This window comes from Chelon labrosus (assembly GCF_963514085.1).
Source record: "Chelon labrosus genome assembly, chromosome: 23".
Taxonomy (NCBI): Eukaryota; Metazoa; Chordata; class Actinopteri; order Mugiliformes; family Mugilidae; genus Chelon; species Chelon labrosus.
In genome coordinates this window covers 2,871,357-2,891,585 of record NC_140356.1, presented here as the reverse complement: position 1 = coordinate 2,891,585, position 20,229 = coordinate 2,871,357, and the positions used below count along the sequence as shown (strand labels likewise).

At 41.8% G+C, this 20,229-nt stretch overlaps 1 protein-coding gene across 1 annotated transcript; it reads right to left on the bottom strand.

Annotated features, from left to right (window-relative positions):
* Positions 1 to 66: 66 nt before the first annotated feature.
* slc26a5 (solute carrier family 26 member 5) lies at positions 67 to 15,310 on the bottom strand. The gene is made up of 18 exons (XM_084573782.1): positions 15,090 to 15,310; positions 13,278 to 13,587; positions 11,346 to 11,485; positions 10,996 to 11,106; positions 8,093 to 8,274; positions 7,679 to 7,843; positions 7,350 to 7,585; positions 7,094 to 7,241; positions 5,413 to 5,526; positions 5,209 to 5,286; positions 4,998 to 5,093; positions 4,214 to 4,320; positions 3,998 to 4,067; positions 3,793 to 3,885; positions 1,745 to 1,831; positions 1,146 to 1,340; positions 946 to 1,000; positions 67 to 861 (listed from the first exon to the last, which is right to left on the bottom strand). The coding sequence occupies exons 2-18, from the start codon at positions 13,439 to 13,441 to the stop codon at positions 716 to 718; spliced, it is 2,187 nt and encodes a 728-aa protein (XP_084429908.1). The 5' UTR covers positions 13,442 to 13,587; positions 15,090 to 15,310; the 3' UTR covers positions 67 to 715.
* Between the last annotated feature and the right edge of the window lie 4,919 nt (positions 15,311 to 20,229).

Genomic DNA, 20,229 nt, shown 5'->3' with positions numbered 1-20,229 from the left:
GAGTCTTCACACTAAAATGTCCACAGACAGAATGTGAAAAGAGGTTAAAAGTTGCACTCGGACTCAAACAGCAGTGCAAATGAATACTGACCAGTTCTGGTCATTCATGTTGGTTTAAATACACAATGACATTAAAAACACAGCTAAACAAAAAGATAACAGTCCCATCATGACAGAGCTCCTCAGTAACCACTGACTTTTGGTTCCAGCATGATAAAAGATGGTCAGTTTCACATACAGTAACACCACAAACTGGACTCTGTCATTTAGACGAGAGCTGCAGCAGCTGACCTTAAAGTGGACTTCTCCCAACAGACCAGTGAGAACTTCAGCTGAACTACAAAAAGGCAATAAAAGTGCAACTTTCAAATCTCCCATCTTAGCTTGCACTGCTAAGCTAAAGCAGAGAAATAAGGCTGAGGGAATGTCAACTGAAGTTGTTGATCAGATACAACTCCACAAAACACACCTTCCTTTTTTTTTTTTTAGCATTTTAAATTCAACTGGGACACTTTGGAGTGTTTCACGAGAGGGAAAACATCCACCTGGGCTATACTCCTCTCTCTCCCCTATATGAGTGATTATTCAGTTCCTCTTTATTGAGATGTTGAAACACAACTGGATATAAGTTCCGGCAGTCAGGTTGTGGGACCTCTCAGATCTGCTGTCCCCCAAGTCAGGACGTCAGCTCCCACGATTCGTCCTCGGTTACAGGTCACGCCTCGCTGGTCGGAGCTGCAGGTCGTTGGGAATTTAATCGCTGACATTGCAGCACCGCGTCGTGGACAGTGGGGAACACCATGTCTGTGGTAATGTCCCCCGTGAAGAACTGTAAGCTGTCCAGCTCAGCCAGCAGGTTCCCTTGTAGATCGAAGCAGAGGTCAGATCAGTCAGGCGGCTAATAATGCAAAAAAGAGAATACAGAGAGAAGTCTTAACGTCTTACTGTTGCAGCTGGCGATGACCACCCGAACATCCACCGCTGCATATTCCTTAATGACCTGCAGAAACAGAAACAGGCAGTCTTGAATCTGGGTTGTGACCACAGAATTCACATCTCCAATTCATCATCATCATCATCATCATCATCATCATCATCATCTCCCAGTGTGCCGTACAAGCCTGAAGAGAAAAAAAATGAAGAACCTGTTTGATGGCTTTGGCTCCCACGGAGTCGATGAAGGTGGCGGCCGTCCAGTCCAGGATGACGGCGTGGATGTCGAGGAACGCGGCCTCGTCAGAGCTCGGCTCCTGGCACCTGTCCTTCAAATCTCCGTTCTTCTGCTCCTCCACCACGTGGTTCAGTGGTATGACCTCATGGGTCACGGCCTCATCCTCGTACTAGAACCAATCAAAGGAAGAAATAGCGGTTGCTAAAAAAAATTGTCTGAAATCTCCAAAATCTACACAGAAGAGCTCTAAGTGTCTGCACAGTACGACTTTCAGCTCACTCTTACTACAGTAGTAAGAATGGCTTGGATAAATGCATTGTTGTCCTGTTCTGAATCCAGAATCCTTCGTATATTATTTCTTTCAGACCAGGAAAGTCCTGCGAGACATCAACTGTTAAAGCCTTCAGGAGGGCCAGACACTCCCTGATACCGCATATCATCAGGAAACAAGTTCACTGCAGGATTTTACAATCACACATGACAGGACAGGCGCAAACAGCGAGATAGCAGCAGACGCTTTATATTGACACTGTCAACAAACAGACAAGAAGCGGCCAGGAAAAGAAGACTCACCTTGACATACATCTTCACCGGAGAGGACTCCTTTTGCTTGTGTTTTCTTTTGCGGGCAGCTTGTAAGTGCTGGGGGTTCACTCCCGTCTATAAAGGTGTCAAGAACAGAGCTGTTAAAAACAATCACCCTAAGTCCTAACTAGAGTTACCCCCTTGTGGTTTTATGCCACCACCCACCAGTCAAGTTGCAAGTTTACATTCACCCATTCATTCAATTTCTGTAACCGCTTGAGTGAAAAATGACCTAATGTGGTGAGGAAGGCAGTGACTGAATTACATATTTCTGAGAAGAGGCTACTTCTAGAATAAGACCATGCCTACAAAAAGAGTAGATACAGCCTACAAACGTGGCTCGTTGGTCTAGGGGTATGATTCTCGCTTCGGGTGCGAGAGGTCCCGGGTTCAAATCCCGGACGAGCCCAAGCATTTACTGATTTGAAGGGTTAGTGGTTAGAGACACAACAGATGGATTAACTGACCCTCTAACCATTTTAGGATTATTTTCCGTGGACTTGATGAGCGTAGAGTCAAACTGTTTAAAGGGCAGAGATCCCGATACATCTGGCGTAAACCAAACCCTGATTTACCTACATGAAAATTGCCTCTTTAATGTGGACTTCCCTCTCACTCTTGGTTAACGTGGCCTACCTACAGTCAAGCATGGAGGTGGCAGCATAATGTTGTGGGGATGCTTTGCTGCTGCATAAAATTTGGTTTTGGAGGAACCAGGCTAATCAAAGCCTGTTTCTCAATTCAGGTGGAGTCTGAATAGAGCAGCTACAGTATATTTGAAGTTGCTGAATAAAGCAGTTCTGCAAAAATAGTGGGCTGAAAATCTAAAATGATCCACAGTTATCAGATGCTAACATACAGTTAACTGATGATGACTGGCTTAATATTTGTAGGACACTGTCCACTACCTCTAGCTCAGATCTGTGGAGAGAATTCACCTGGAAAAACATTCTAAGATGTTTTTCCGGATGCTTTATAACTCCCAGAATCAAAAGTTTACAGACCAATAACCCAGCTCAAGGACAATGTTGGAGAGGGTGTGGTAATGCGTCAGCTGGCCACTTTCACATATTCTGGGAATGTCCCATAATTTAATTTTACTGGGAAGACGGTATAGCTGCAATTGAGTCAATAATCTAATCATTTGTAGCCTGATCTCAGTTTCAGTGTTGTATATTTAGGATCTCTCTCTGTATAAATATACATTTATTTAATTTTCATGATGTTCTTGTTCCGTGTGTATATTTATATGTTTGTGTTTTGTTTTGTTTCACTGAAAAAAACTAACTAAAACGAAACTTACCCAAAAGATTGACACTCGAACATGCATCAACATTATATTAACTACCTAAGATGACAGAAACCATCCTTGGAAAAAATTATTTGACGTGTATTTTAGTGTTTTAGTTTGGCCCAAGTCCCATCCACTAACATGGAGGGGGTGGAGCTTATGACCTATACTGCAGCCAGCCACTAGGGGGAGCACTACTTGCTTTGGCTTCACTTTTGAGGAGCAGTTCCACGTCCATTTTTATACAGTCTATGGTGTGAACATCTCACAGTTTAGTATGAGATGTGCACAAACACGGAAGAAATCAGAACTGAGCTCAACACATTTTTGCAACATTGTATTTCTATATCTGTATTTCTATGTCTTTGGTTTCGTATAAGACTTTCACAAATGCACCACACACAACCTTTATTTACTACACTCAACTAGCACTATATTAGGACTATATACTCATATACACAGACTTGTAGCTAAGACAACATGTGTCAATTTCATCCTAGCTCATGTACAAAGAACATTGTCCTGATGTTTGTAGGCAACTGTAAGCAAGTTGCCTTCTTCACCACACTGATGCTCTCACAGTAGAACTGTTTGTCCACATCTTCAACAGTCAGCCAGCTCTACACTTCACTGCATGTCTGATTGATTAAAACCAGTAAAACCCCAGGGATAAAAGATAAAAGATAAAAGATGTTTCTAATGTCCCTAATTTCCGCAGTCTCAAGCACATAGCGGCTGGGATTACCTTCTCCTTGAGGGCGTTCACATAAAGCTCACTGTTAGCAAAGTAGATTGAGGAGTTGGAGTGGAAAATCTTGATCCCCTCATACTCAGCCGCCTGGGAAAAAAGACACAGATCGCACACATTCATAGTTCAGGTCAACGGAAGGAATGGGATTTTTTCTTTTTCTGGGTTTGGACTGCAATGTTTTCTCTTCTCACAGACTCACCTCTTCATACTCATCCACATCACAGTACAGTCCCGTGTCAGGAACATGGCCCATGATCGCATTTTTAGGGCTGTAAGACAAAACCTTAACACTAAGTTCCTCTGTTCCTCACATTTTGATAGATAATAAAAAGTTAATGAAAGTTAATAATTATGTGATATGACAAAACTGATCACATATCCCAGCTTAAGACAAGCAGCTGCCTGTTAGCAGTACCTCTGCGTCCTGTAGATGACTGTCAGTATGGCGAAAGCGATGGCCACCAGGAGGCCGTAATCCAGACCCAGCAGCAGAGATGCTACGAAGGATACCAGCCAGATTGCCTGAGAGAAGAGAAACAAAAACACAGCAACGTGAAACACTGCTCTCTTCCCATATCTTTGCGCTGAGAGAGAGAAACCATGTCATGTGAGGTTCATCACCTCATGTGCCTTTAGCAATTAAAGAAATAAATCTCATTTAATCTGAAAGTAGCCACTGATGCTTATAAATAATACATTGAGTGTATTATTTATTTCCGGACTCAACGGGGAATAGCACTCGCGGCGGATAATGCGTTATTTAGAGGCTGCGTTTCGGTGCCCCAGTCACTCCCACTATATGGATATACGCAGATCTAAATATCATCTGAACGACTCCAAATGACACCAAGTTATATGAGTGATTAAACGATCGTATTTTATGCCAGAAATAAGGTCCAGGTTGTAAAAAACGGTAATTCCCCTTTAAGTACATGTAGAAGCACCAAGTAAGATTCACTGGCTCACTGGTCTGGCTAAAAATGCAGCCTTAGTTGCTCACGGTAACAGATTATTAAAAGAGAAGCTCTGAGGGAGATTAAATCAGACCTATCTAGAACCACAGTGGACTACTAAGCGCAGAACAAGAGAGCTCCTTTTATATGTTGAGGTTTGTTGTTGTTGTATATTGAGGGGTTGCTGTCTGAGAAACTTCACTACACACTGACATTTTGATGTGTAGTGTGATTTAACAAACTGACCAGTTCAATCTTGCTGGTCCTCCACAGGCTAGGAATGTCTCTGAACTGCTTGAACATCCCCAGCAAGTTGACCACGATGATGGCACCTAGCGCAGTCTGGGAAACAGAGACCAACGTGAGATTAATAATCTGAGGAGCTGCCCGTCGGTCTGTCCAACAGACTGACTGAAGAGCTGCCAGACACGAAGTTTGAGCCTGTGATTTCACCCACCTGAGGGAGCGGCTGAAAGACAAAACCGATAGCCACCACCACTAGGAGCACGACGAGAGACGCCAGGAACCCTGCTATCTGAGAACATACAGAGAGCAATAAGTGAGTCAACAACATCACTCACCCTAATCACGGTTTTACAACACCAATTTGGTGAACTGAGATAGCACAATCACTCATGTAGTGCAACTGTGTGAGCGTCACCTGGGTTTTCCCTCCAGTGCTCTCCTGCACCAGACTCCTCGACATGGAGCATGTGATGGCAAAGGTTTTGAAGAAAGAGCTGATGAAGTTGGATAGGCCAAGGGCGATGAGCTCCTGAAAGCAGCACACGTAAAGTTTGAAGGATTCAAAATGCCATACTGCTCTGCAGCTTGTTTGATAACATAACTCGAGGTGATGACCCCCCCCCCCCAAAAAAAAGAAAAAACTACAGTTAGTCAATAAACAGAGGCAGCTGTTGACACTGAGGAACAAAGAGCAAACCACAGTGAACTCCAGAGAGGTTTAACTGCGTCATTGAGACGTCAGTCATGTTAGCTGAGACTGTGATTTTCCATACCTAAACAGACACAACATTTATTAAACGGCATATTAATTAAAAGTAGCGCTTTCTTATTGCATAAATAATGTGGGGAAATTACAGATGAATACTTCAAAAAGATCTGAAGGCTGAAAGTCAGAGATGAAATGATTACGACTGCCTCCAAGAACCTGTGACTGACGGACAAGCTACACAAATTGCGAATGACAGTGTTGAAGTGTTCTCAAAAACATTTGTTTTTTGTGAAGGTGTCCTTCTTGTATTTGAGTCACTATGGTGCATAACTTTACCCTGTTTGGAGCATGTTATCGGCTCATCGATTCACAGTTACCTTGTCACTGCACAGCCAAAATATACAAGGTCATTTTTTTCCTGTGGCACACTTACACAAGGTAAGAGAACGTTTACGTGCACTGTAGAAACCTGGTTAACCCATACAAAAAGTATAATACTGTATGTAGATTTTAACCATGAATTACTTTTGATTTTATGAAGGTCTTTATGGTGTTACAGCAGTTTTAATGTTCAGCTTGCGAGTGTTGGAAACCAACTCATTTAGACTTAATAGACTTAATAGACTTAGACTTAAATCTTAATTTCTTTGGAAGGAGCTGCCCTGCTCTGCTCTCTCAACAACATTTTCCCTAAATATGTTCACACAGTTGTATTAGAAACCACACTGAACTCTATATAACAATAACTCAGCATTACAGACAAACAGATAAATCTGTGTCAGGAAATTAGGGCTTTCACACCTAGTTTGTTTTTCAAAACCGGGAGCACTTCCCTACCAGGTTCCTACCAGGGAACAAATCAACCAGGACCGGTTGGAGAGGGTGGTCTCAACCTGCACGCAATCACTCCCCGGACCAATAAGAGTGCTATTTATAAGACTGTAATTATAAAACCAAGCTGTTTAACTGCTGCAGAACAGGTCGTTGTATGCCTCCAGAGAGTGTCTGGTATCCTTCAGAGGTGTCTGGCAGCAGCAGTGCGCCTTCTCAGATGATTCATCAAACTGAACATGTTGTTCATATACAGAACACTGGCACATGAATCACAGAACCGCCAGGGCTCACACGTATTGCTAAGGGGCAAAGCTTCAATAGACCTGTGAACAAGAACTGAACCAAGCTGTAACACTGTGACAATACTGTCTGTATCAATGAATCGGAACAAATTACAGGTGTTAAAAGACCACTTTAGTCTCCTGATTACAGAAAATAAACACTTTTACACAAAGGCCAACTGTAGCCCGTTGACTTAAGTGCATGTCAATAAACTAGCTCATTGTGCCTAGATCTGTAGCTCTTCAAGAGATCCTCACATGACCCAACTCACCTGGTTGCCGTCCACGCTGTAGCCGTGTTTCAAGGCAAAGGTCTTGGCAAGTGACATGCCCATTGAGAATCCTACAATCGCCACAGCGAACGAGTCTGTGACCAAGTTGGGTAACAGAGAGAAGTCTGGGATAGCAGGGGGCTGAAGCCTGAGAACATACGAGGAAAAACTTCAACTTAAACGTAAGCCTAACTTAAGTTTAGGTTGACTAATCTAATCCTTCCAGAAATTCCTCTGAGAATGTGTAACAGCTTACCCTGTTGGTATTGGCCCGACCACTTCCACCTGGTAGTCTTCTGATAAGGACAAGCCATACGAGATGCCAGTTGACACGATGACCACAATAATCTCTCCAGGAATGGGAATGGGCAGCTTCTTCTTGAAGCGTTCGTTTAGGACTTTGATCACATACAGGAACACAAGGCATCCGAGGCCCAGCAGGAGCGTGGTGACGTTGGTGTCTGTGATTTTACTGAGTACCGCTACGACGCTCTGTGGTGACAGTCATGACTAGGTAAGTGACACAGATCTCCCAAATAAATCCAGGTGGCTCCTACACACATCGCAAAAGCTATTAAAACTCACATAAATGGCAGAGAGGGGCCCAGTAAAACGCTGTGTTTTCACCCCCAGCATGTACTTCAGCTGGGAGATGACAACGTGCATTGCTGCTGCTGTAGTAAAGCCTCGCACCAGAGGTTCTGTGAGGTAGATTGCAACAAAGCCAAACCTGAGAAGGCCAAAGACGATCTGAAAGTAAAAGCAGTTAAGAAAGAAATAAGATTGACGTAAGGGAACAGCTTTGTTGCAAATAAAAACACAAAAAATCGAGGTGTTGACATACCAACTATGACTCAAATATCCTTCTGTTTTGGGTAAATAGGGATTTTCGAGCGTGGGAAAATGTGAGCACTCTGTATCACTTTACTGTGATGTCCTAACTAAATAACAGCCTCTCTGTGGGGATTGAAGGAAGATGTTTGTTATTTCGAGGCTGACCTGGATGATTCCCACCAGCGTTGTGAGCACCACGGCCACCTCGACCCTCCTGGCGTCACGAGCACCCACGTCCAGGACCGCGGACATGTTGGATCCATTGGCGGGAATGAAATAAAACATGGAGTCCGGGGCCTCCCTCACCGCTATGCCCCCGATCATCAGGCTTATAACTGCAAAGGTGCCTGCAAGTCATAAACACAAGGACAAAACTTTAACAATCTTCAAACTTCATGCATTTTATCTTTCGAGGCACGTTCTTGGACAGAATAATGATACTGTAATGAGGTTATGTGTGATCATGTGCACAATCCCTTTGAGGGAAAAGGCTGTCTTTCCCAGCACTTTAACAACAGCCCAGTTATTCTCTTTCACTCAACCAGAAGGGATCATAATTTCCACAGCAACCTGCTAATTGCATTCATCAGATGAGCTGATCTGATGATCTTTACTTACAACAGGTTTTGGTCATTGAACCAATATTAAGGATGGACCACTGACAGGGCACAGGGTTCACTGAAATGACACAGTCCTGCTGTTAACGTCATCTCCCAGTCAGTTCTTTATCAGTCTGGTATTTGGGAATCTTTAGATGGCTAACTGAGCTGACCCCCTGTATGCGTGATACACAGAGTTTTTGCCAGTTTGAGATCATCACTCTGTCCCTGGCACTGACCGTAGAAAAGGCTGTGTGAAAAGGCCACCGCGCCGGCTGCATTAAATACAGCCATTAATTTAGACCAGGATAAACATTAACAGATTTAACGGCGTGGGGAAGGGATCCAAAAGGTCACAGGGATACATTTTCTCAAGATTTTGCGTAAAAGGTGGTTGGTGTGGCGACAACATGAAGCCATACCAAGCTGCCGACACTCACATCTTTCACATTACAAACATAACATGCATTATACATTGGAACGGTATGCTAAACGTCTGATCTTTATCAGGCGCAGTCTCTTATTGGTGCTGGCTCCCACACCAAAACAAACACAGCCCTCTGTTAAACATCATTATGTCTGGATGAAAGCAACACTTCACGTCAACCCCACGTATTTTCAAGCTCTATGTGGTAAGCACGAGGTCATGCACTTCAAGTATGTCTTTACGTGTGAGTGAAAAGGCCATCTTGCCCAGAACTTGAACAGCAGCCCAGTTACCCGCCTGACCCCCACTCCCTCTCTCTCTGCCAGAAGTTGAGGTGTCATCATTTCCATGCCGTGTTGCTATTAAGGGAAACTGTGACCCAAAGCCATTTTACAGTGCAGTCAGTAGCTTCCTGCAGTGTGTTCACTGTTTAGTTTGCTCTAGCTTTTGGTTTAAAAGGTTAAGGTAGCTCCTTGTGCCCATTTATCAGATGGATTCATAGGTTAGTTGACATTTGAGAGGACTTGGAGCCACTTCAAGGACAGCAAATATGCAGACGGATGAGACATGGTCACAGGGTGGGGTTAACGACATTTCAAAATCTTGCTGCTCACGTCAGATGACGACACAGTTATTACAACTGAATGCAAACATTTCCTCATCTTTCATCTCGTAATCTGAGTCAGTCTGTAACTTTGGCACCAACTGAGCAGATGTACAAAGCAGTGTGTGTGTGAGGGACAGAGACAGCTGATTTATATATTTTAGCTGCTCATATAGTTCTAGTCTAGTCTCGTGTCATATATATATATATATATTGTTTGGAAAGTCCTTTTTAGTCACTTGGAACCCAAAAAATGGACCACATCATTATATTCATTCATTATGTGGAGTTGAAGGTTATGTACAAATTTCCAATAAACACACATGTTGTATGTTGCATTTTTTCCAATGCATGGAAACTGGTCATTGATGCTATCGTTGAGATTAAGCCACCACAATCAACGTGAGCTGAGCTAAAGTTTCCCAAGACAGTAAGTGTGTACATGTAGCTCCCAAGTGCATTAAGGGCCATTATACAAGATTCTTGCTTTAAAGAAGTCAGCCGAGAGACGTTAAGACAGCATTTTCAGTCATGTGGAGCAGACATTCTCTTAATTAGCTGGCTTAGAAAATCTAGCCAAACGGCTGCCGGCCAGAAACAAGAAGCTTCTCTTTTGTTTATTGTTTTGTTTAGTGTTTCATGACATTTTATATGCCGGACTCCCAACTGTATTGAACTGTCGCGGTGAAGAGGAAGCTGAGCTGGAAGGCGAAGCTTTCTATTGACACTGCAACCCTCACCTAAGGTCATGAACTTCTGGGTAGTGACCAAAAGAATGGCATCACAGAAAACAAGCACACACAGTGAGGTTCCTTTGTAGGGCTCAGCCTTAGATATAGGGTGAGAAGACTGGACGTCCAGGTGGAGCTCGAAGTAGAGCCGCTGCTTCTAGGCATCAAAAGGGACCAGTAGTAGTGGTTCGGGCATTTCAAGAAGATGCCTCCTGGGTGTCTCCCCTAGGAAGTTGATTGGGAATGGCCAATCAGGAAGACACCCAGGGACTTAAACAGAATTTTCTGGAAGGATTATATATTTAGATTAGTCTGAAAGCACCTTGGTATCGGGAGAGGGATGTCTGGAACACCATGCTTAGCTTGTTGCCACAGCAACTTGACCTTGAATAAGTAGATTTAAATGGACGGATGGATGGATGGACTCCAAAACATGTTCCATGTGAGAACGCAAAGCAACAGTAAATACGTGGGCAGGGCTCAGGGAATACAATTGCAAACTGCAAAGCACATGCATGTGTACAGTTATCCTAATCGGACATAATGCAACAACATAAAAAGGAATCGTTACACTTCATAGTTTCTTTTGTGTTGCATCGTATCCATTTGGGCGCCACCCATAAATGGTAGCATTCAATCCCAGCTTGGAGGTAAAGTGTTAACACAAAAGAAGAGCGTCTGCAGGAGACTTTGGTTTGATTTCTCACCTACTGATACGTGTCTGGACGTGCCAAAGAAGGTATACAGCAGAACAGGGTAGAATGACGAGTACAGACCATAAACTGGAGGCACAGCAGCCAGCATGGCGTAGGCTAGACCTGCGGAGCGGAGGAAAAAGAGAGATTTAAACAAACAGTCCCGGGCCAAGTGGTTGCATCACAACGTCAGAGCAACAGAGATCCCAAAACAAAGACAGCGTGAAGCCAAAAACAGCTCCTCAGGACTTGGCAGCTGGCCCGTCACACTATTTAAACCTCATATCATTCCAGATGACTTGCTCAGCTCATGGCTACTGTACTGTACAGTGCTACTACGGGGACTCCAGGGTGCTACTAACCTTGAGGGAGCTGCACAACGCCCGTGCTGAGACCTGAGACCACATCTGAAAAGAGGTACTGCCTGACTGGATAGGATGGCAGCCATGTTAGAATAGGCAAAAAACTGAAAACTACTGCCTTGGCCTTCTCTGAAGAACATCTGTGAAAGGAGATAAACATATTCAGTTTGTATGCATTTAAAAATAATAACTCAGGCTTTTCGGGACTCATCATAGAAAAGGCATTTTCTTCATTTGGGGTCATGATTGATCTTCTTTTTAGTATCAGCTAAATTGTCGGCCAAATTGTTCCAAATTGTCCTAGGATTTCTCAGTCAGTGCTCAGCTCTCAGTTGTTTTTCTGCTGCAGTTCCATGAAACAATGAGAGTCCCTCTTGGTTATATGAAATTTGATCTATGAATATGAAGCATGCTCTTCTTCCTTACTAGCAGAATTTAATCTGGCTGCGTTCTCCTTTATCATCTTAATGGGTAAACATTGAGAGTACATATTTGTTCATTCTCATAGCCTGCCCCCTGAGTGTAATTGGAGGTTCGAGACATTACATATATTATATTGTGTTATTGCCCCTTCACAGATTTAATGACAGGAAATGTCTCCATTACTCATAAGAAGCAGTCTAAGAAAATCACAGCATGTACTAACAAGGTCACATCTTTAACCTGCTATGAAAAAACTAAACCGATGGTTTACATAATAATTTATAGAGGTGATCGCAACTGCTGGGAAGGAAGTGATTTCGTAGCTCAACCAGTAAATGAGCGATATGCTTCCCAAACACGCAGTTCCGTTTTTTTTTTTTACCCTCACAATTAAGTGTGATTGGACTGTTAATATGTCACTTTGGGTTCTGGGAAATTGTAACACGCATCAGCAGAATGAAAACAGTTATTTGCCGCTCCAAAACGACCTTCAGTGTCTGGAAGGATCCAGCTGCTGCGTGCGTGTGAGCACAGCTGCAGCAGCTTTTTTCTGGTTGTGATGCTGAAACTGTGTCTAAATCTGGTTATTATTTGACTGCAGCTGTGGTTCAATATATGACTATGTCTTAGTGTAACTTCTTGAACCTGCGGTGCTCCTGTGGCTAATCTAACCACAGGCGTTCAGCGATACATTAGCTTTAATGCAACACTCTGGTCAGCTCAACCGTCCCTCCACACACGACTGCAGCACGTAGTAGCAAACGCGTCACCGCCAGAATCTTACCACGGCTGTCTGCTGAGGCTGCGAACATACTGTCTGAACAGAGGTCAACGAAAAAGCAGGCAAACCAGCCTTTTGAAACTACCTTTTGAGGTATAGACTTGTGCCTGACAGACATGACTGAGGGCGCACTGACCCTATATTGGGTCACAACCAGGATTTGTGGGGCCAGGCTCTGTAGATATTAGATTTTTGTCTACATTTTCTGCACCCATGTATACCAAATAAACATATATGGGCGCATTTTTTCATGATCATTTGATTGATTGATTGATTGATTCATTCATTTTCTGTACCCGCTTGTCCTCTGGAGGGTCGTGTGGCTATCCCAACTGTCACTGGGAGAGAGGCGGGGTGCACCCTGGACAGGTCGCCAGTCCATCGCAGGGCACGATCATTTCATATGTCTTTTAATTAAATGGTCAGTTTGTCAATAAGATGCCACTATACAATGATAAAATATTCTGCGTTTGTTAAACTTCTGGCATCTTGCAAATGTTGGATTCAAAAAGTGGCTGAAATAATTAGCCCATTGTCAAAACTGTCGGTGAATGGGTTGATGAGTTTATCAATTCATCAAATGTATACTTTTATACATTGCATATTTAAATGATTTTTAATGTTTTATTGTTTCAACGTTCTTTTTTGAGCTATCTGAATATGCTGTGCCTACACAGATACAGCGACTCGTTCAACAGGACAAGTCAAACTTCTCTGTCTGGACTTACTGGAACTTCTCTGCCAGCCTCTGACGGAGGGTGGTGGAGTTATTTTTGCGGTGGAGAAGCTGCGTCCGAATAAGCTTTTCGTCGTAGACCGGACGCTCTATCCTGTACATCAGCGGCGAGTCTCCATCCTCGCCAGCCGTCGCCGCTTCTTCGTCTTGCTCCATGGCAGGGGAACGAGGCCTGGTTGTATTGAGTCAGTGTATCGCCTCCGTAATTTATCTCTCCCGGCTTTTTATCTTGGTCATTGTTATAGCCGGCGCGCCTTCATTCCTTAAGCGGCTCCGATGTTAATCCGGCGGCCGTCCTCGCTCTGCTCAAAGGACAAGAGAAGACACGACAGGAATGATTTCAACAAGCATCAGGTGTTGATAAGCAACCACCAGGCATGTGCGTTTGTGCAGCTCTCTGCTGATAAGAGAAATTTCAGTTTGGTTTAAAAAGCTACCACTTTTGAGTAAATGCTTTATCAGATTTTGAGCAAATATTTGGTCTTTGAACAGCTTGTACAACTACACTGGCTGCGTAATGCTGTGACCACCTGGTAGGATATCGTTTGCTATATAGAAGCAGAAGGTAAAGCAAAGTTCCCGTTGATAGGTCAGAAAATGGTATTTCACAGCACAGAATGCAGGCCTTTGTTACTGGTCTCAATCATTTTGCAACCACATGCCTCAATTTTTCACAATCTGGGTCATAGAAGAAGAAATATGCAATCACTTGCTAAAACACAAGGTATACTAGTAAAAGCTACTGTTCTAATGTTCAGTTTACGTTGAGACAGAGTCAGAAAAGGAGAAATTCAACTGGATGATCATTTTGGAGGATGTAGTTCGTGGCGCTGTTAAACTGTTTGAATTAAACACAAGCGTTTAAGCCCAATGGCTTTAATGTGGTTGTCAAAATAAAAGAAGCATGTGTTAGTACACTACAATGCAATAGTACTACAAAACACAGTCTCCAAAATGAAAACAGAGCTGAATCAACAGCTCTCTCAGTTATTTTGATGCTGAATACCAGAATCCAGTGAACCTAGAATTTAGTGCCGGACCGTTAAATTACAATGTGTTCGTTTTCACTTGTGTGCACAATAGACAGGTTAAGTGAGTTTATGTTGTTGGGTCGCCCGACAAGGCGTTGCATTCAATGTCAAGACAAAAATCGGAAACTATCAAAGGATTTGATATACACCTTGAATGAAGAAATAATCATATAAATGGCGTTTTTGAGTGACTCACAATGAAATGACTGTGAAATTCTCTCCAGCTTTAAGTTATTTATAAAGCACACACAACTTCTGTGTACATTTTAAATGTCAAATAGATGTGCAAATTATATAAGGCTGTTTCCATGTTACAACTGTTTCGACTAACGAGCAGCATTCTAAATAACGAGCGGTAAATAAGGAGTATATTGTGTTAGCCGCCTGAAATAGACGCACTTTCTGAAACATGTTCGGGTGCTTTTGAGTTTATTAACATCTTTCTAATGTGACATTACAGTAGCAGTAATGAGACTGGACAGACTCGACTCATCCGTTTCCGATTTTATCAACTCTCCGACGCACCGACACGAGAGCCTCGAGGTTCTGCCCGTCTTCCCTTATTTTTGTTTCATAACAAGCTAAATTAAACAATACTGAGAAGAGGACACGAATTTTGAAATATAATTAAACAGCAGTGTTTGGGGTTACAGGTATCAGCCAGGGCTCAACTACACTAGCTACCCTCTCTGCTATGACAGGAGAGCTTTTCTGCCCGCTCTTCTCAGTTGGGCACTGAAGCTAACGCAAAAGATGCTAGCAAAGACTCTTACCTGTGTCCTCCTCCTGCGAGGATGCTGCCACCTGAAGGAGAATACTAATTTATAAGCCGGTGCCTTTGGTTGAAGTTTAACAAGGACAACGTCCTCTGAGGAGATCGGAACGCAGCAGCCTCTTACCGGAGATAGCGTGTGGCGAAAGGATGTGTTACTCCGTAGTGAAATTCCCTGTGACTTCCGGCTTCCAACGGTGGGCGTTGATCGAGCCGCATGCGCTGTCCACTTACAAGCTGGTCCGTTTCTAGTCCTGAAATAAAAGTTTTTGGCTCTCCAATACAGCCCTCATAATTCCTTTGCGTTCATATAATATTTATTCCTTATTCCCCATACATTTTCCAGTTATTACCAGTTTATTTTCACATTATATGGTATGTGTGTTTTTGTCACTAGACACAATTAAAGGTAATCCCGGGGAATTTCAGCTTTTTTGGTGGTGTAAGATAAGTATTTCTATTTATAGTGTTTATAGTATTTTTACATAAAATATATATATATAATTTCAACATCGCGCTAACAGGGCATCGCTTTCGAAAACGTGCAACAGAAAGACGGATCAGGTTTCTGTACTCAAATGTAGTGACGGAGTGGGAGCTCTGTTCGTCATGCGGCTCTCTGGTTGTTTGGAGCCGCTCTGACGTGTTGCAGTCACGGGGCTCCCTCCTGTGATCGTCTGGTAACGAAGATGTGCCACGAGGAGCGACAGATAACATTTATTCACAGCGTTTGAAAAAATAACAACTAAAAAGGTTGCTCCTATTTAACCGTTATTTATGTTGCTTTACCGTTAACGTGGTTCACTATTCCATAAGGTGCCATTCAGTGTAGATAGAAACTACACTTCTATCTATCCTTCCTCTTTTCATATTTATTTAATATTATTAACCGTGGAAGTCCGCCGATTTTTCCACTTTTGTCATGTTAACTGTCACTTAAGCTTAGGATATGTATAATGACCTAAAACTGAGTATACTGCTGCATTTTAATACTAGCTATGCCATATATGGGCGTTAATACCCATATAATTTGGGAAACACGGAAGTGATCGAGCAGAATCTGAAATGTGGTTATAGAAAATAATTGTACCTTGCATATGTGAGTAATGCATCAAAACTTCCAAAAATCCCCAAACCTCCGCATAAAAAAAGAAGAAAGCCTAAAGAAACAGTCAGAAATGAATAAAGAAACACAATAACACAATTAAATTGCATTAACTAATACCACACATCCTGTACAAATACAGTATAAGGTTCTTATCTCACCCCAACTGAATCCTGGGGGGAAAAAAAGAGAAGTGATGACATCTGGGGTAGTTTATTTCAATAACCAATAGCAGATGGAACAAAGGGCAATCTGTATCCACTAGTGTACATATAGGAGGACTAAAGATTGCCCAGATTGAAGAATGTGGAAACAGTATATATATATATATATATATATATATATATATATATATATAAAGAATGGTGAAGGTCCAAAACAGTGGTTTGTGCCTTTGAGATGATCCTCACTTGTTACTCACTTTTTAGGTAAGAGCTCACATTGTACAGAACCACATTTCACCACTCATCCAGGTGGTGTCCTCTTTTTCCACAATTAATGGTGCTCTAACAATCCATTTGACAGAAAGATGTGAATGGGGAGGTGACCTTTTAGGGACAAATGTGTCGTACGTGGTTGATGAGTGGTGTTACAGTCCACCAATATCCAGAAGGTCAAATAAAATAACATATAATATTCTATATAAGTTAGTTATGTAGTACAAATACTATACAAATAACATCTAATCTGTTCTAACTCTACTATTACAGTGTTACTCTACTGCGTGATGTACTGGACAAAGAGAAAAAAAAAGTGACTGGAAGAGGCAAAATAGACAAAAATAGATATCTTTTCATACAGACTTGGCCATACGGTAGCATCTGATTAAATTAATTCAGTTATAATTATGTAGCCATTGTCTTTTCCACTCTTACCACCGCCTGAGCTGCTGCTGTTTACTGTGGAGGAAAAGGGTGAGTAAGGATTTAAGACTTAAAGGCAGATAATTTGAAAGAAAAAAAAAAAAAACATCCAGCAAAGCTCCATCTTCTATTCTACCGACAGCATGTATACAAGTATGTGAATATATGTTGGGTAAGAGGTTTTATTGCCACTGTTGCCTTGCTCTGGGGATTTCAGGCTTTGGGTTCTGTAAAGCATCTTGAGACAATATGAATTGAACTGTACTGAATTGACTTTTTAGCCTGGGTTCAGTCCATGAATGAAGTTTGGGAGAAGCTGGCCACACTCCAAGGGAAGGATCCATGTCCGTAACTGGTTTCTAATCTTATAGGACACTCTTCCTCTGTCATTGTAATTCCTGGGTCCCCTTGAGCATTCATGTCAGCCATGTGAACTATTGTAATAAAACAAGCATATGCAACACTGCTTGCAAAACAGTTCAGCCACCAGGAGACTGCTTCAACTATTGTGGTTACAATTGATCATTTATTCATTAAAAGATTAAAGAGCTGTTCTGAGAAACCATCGAAGGCATATAAAAAGATTACCAAGTGTTACAAGTTATACTTCAGGAAGGAGCAGAAAACTGAGGGCACAAAACACGCAACATCCGTAGAGATCTATGAAAAAGACAGTGAATGGTAATCTGAAATGTAGTTATAAAATACCTGCAATAATATCTATATATATATATATATATATTTATAGATATAATTAAGAGTATGTGTATTTGGTTACCTTTTCATGTCTAAATTACACAATTTATGTAACTATTTTATTAAGTAATAGTTAAGTAAAGTAATACATCCTCTCTAATACACACACATAGTATAGCACCAGAAGAAAGTCCAGGACTGATGACACATGGGGGATAATGACATAGTTTGGCCTGAAGGTGGCGCCAGAGGTACAATAATGAGAATATCAGCGAAATCTAAAAAGTTTCTCAGGTGGGGCAGTATCTCATGCTCAGCTGTGACGAGACAAATGTCAACATTTAATATAGTGTTTAAAAAAATAAAAACTTTAGCTTTAAGTTTGATGCTTTGTTTGTCAAATGCTCAACAATTTCAGGTGTAGGAGTGGAACTCCTGGATATAGTATCTTTGGGCCTCAGACTCTCCCAAGAGTGCCATAACCTCAACTAAAAGCAAAGTAAAGGCGTTTTAAATGGCCAAAACAATATAACGTGAAACACAAAATTCAACAAAATAAAAATGTATGCATCATTTTAATTATCAGTCAGAGCGCAGCAGCCTGCAAGCAACTACGGAGGAGACTGTAGTAACGTAGGATCTATGCATTCAGTGTCTCCGGAGACCAGACAGAATGAAATGTCGCCGATTATCCAGATGAAAAAGAGACTGTCTGTGTAAAAAGGAAAGCACTGTTGTTGAACAACACAGCACTGTTGCTGTGTTGTTCTCTCAATTAAGAAGAGACAGAACGACTGTGGATTGGACGCTTTTGAGTGACTACTTTCACCAGCAGGGGGAGACAAAGATCCCGCAGAGCTATACAAACTATGGCCATTGCTTTTGTTCTTGGAGAACACAGGTCATGGTTTATCGGCGAGTGATTTCAGTATTACTGGTCTCCTAATGTTTAAATTTACTTTTTTTTTTTTTTTTAAAGTATCTCCTCTACTGTGTTTTTGTTTGTTTGTTATTGATGTTGTTGTTGTTGTTTTTATTGATGGTTTAGTATCACAAACCATGAATCCAGTTATTATTAATATTTGAAATGTGATCTGTAAGGTCAGTAGAAGACTAGCTAAATATACAAGAACAATATGGATGAAGAAAATGTAGCCTCGTTAAACTATACCATCAACTACCAATGATGGTATGTTATCATCGATTTGCCTCAGCATCAGCAGAACGTGCATTTTTATTCCAAGTTTTTAAAAAAACAAAACAAAAAACAAACAAACAAGGGCATCTTTAAAAAGTATATTATCAAAGGTATGGAAATGCAGCTAATTATCACTTTCAGTTATACACTGTGATGGCTGTGAGGAGCCACATATCAAATCTTTTAATGTGACCCTGTGACTTGCCAACCGGTCGAATGCATTCGTTTATGGATGACATCACCAACAACATCGGCGGCATTGACAACACTTCACAGTGACTCGCTCTAAGTGTAGCGGGCCACTTTGGGCCATTTTGTAACTTTTTGCTTGTAGTGCGAAAGCAGCCTCAGCATTAGCACAGCTACGGAGAACACACACCTTTCAGCTGTGTTACACTTCAAAGAGTAGCACTACACGTTCAGAACAACTGAGTGAGGGAATCCTCTGAGTTCATTCCAATGATTCAGGACACTGGAAAGAACTGATTTGCACATTGGAACGTGGCAACTTATACACCACTGCTAGAGGACAATTAGTCCAGGAGTATTGTTCCTTGTCCTTGAGATTGTTTTGCCAAAGACGCATGTGTATAAGTTGACGTCTGTCACTTCAATTGGTGTTGAAGTGTCATTAGTCATATAAACAGTGCTTAGCACTGATAACATTGATTGGAGTTGTAATGTTTTATGACTGCAGCGGGCATGTGACAGTTATTAAACTGATTTATGAGGTGTGGCACTGGAAAAAGCCTCCCTGCCAATATAAATGACAGCAGTTAATAAACATTTTTTAATACTGGAACAAATCCTGTGAGTCACGCTGACTTGTATGTGACATGTCTCCCATAGAATATTACAGCATGTGGTGTTTCCTATGGATTCAACTTTAAGACCAGATACAGCTATTAACAATAAAAGCTGACTCATGATTTTTACAAAACCCCTAGCCTGAAACCCCCCAGAATACGTACCACGTAACACACACAGTGGAGTTGTGTTTATTTTCTTGCGTTCCTGAACAGGTAAAAGAGATCTGTTTATATGAGGAAGTAATCAAGAGTGACCTCATAGTCTGGGATATTTTACAGTGTTGTTTTATTCTGTGTACCACTAAAACAGACTTTACTGGAAAAATAAGTAGGTGAACATTGTTTCCCCTGCATATTTGTTTTCCTCCTCACAACAACCTCACACCCTAATCTCTGTCCTAATTAACTATGTTTGTACCAGATGTTCTTTTCTATTGTGTTGACTTTTGCACCCTATCCCAGTGATGCTA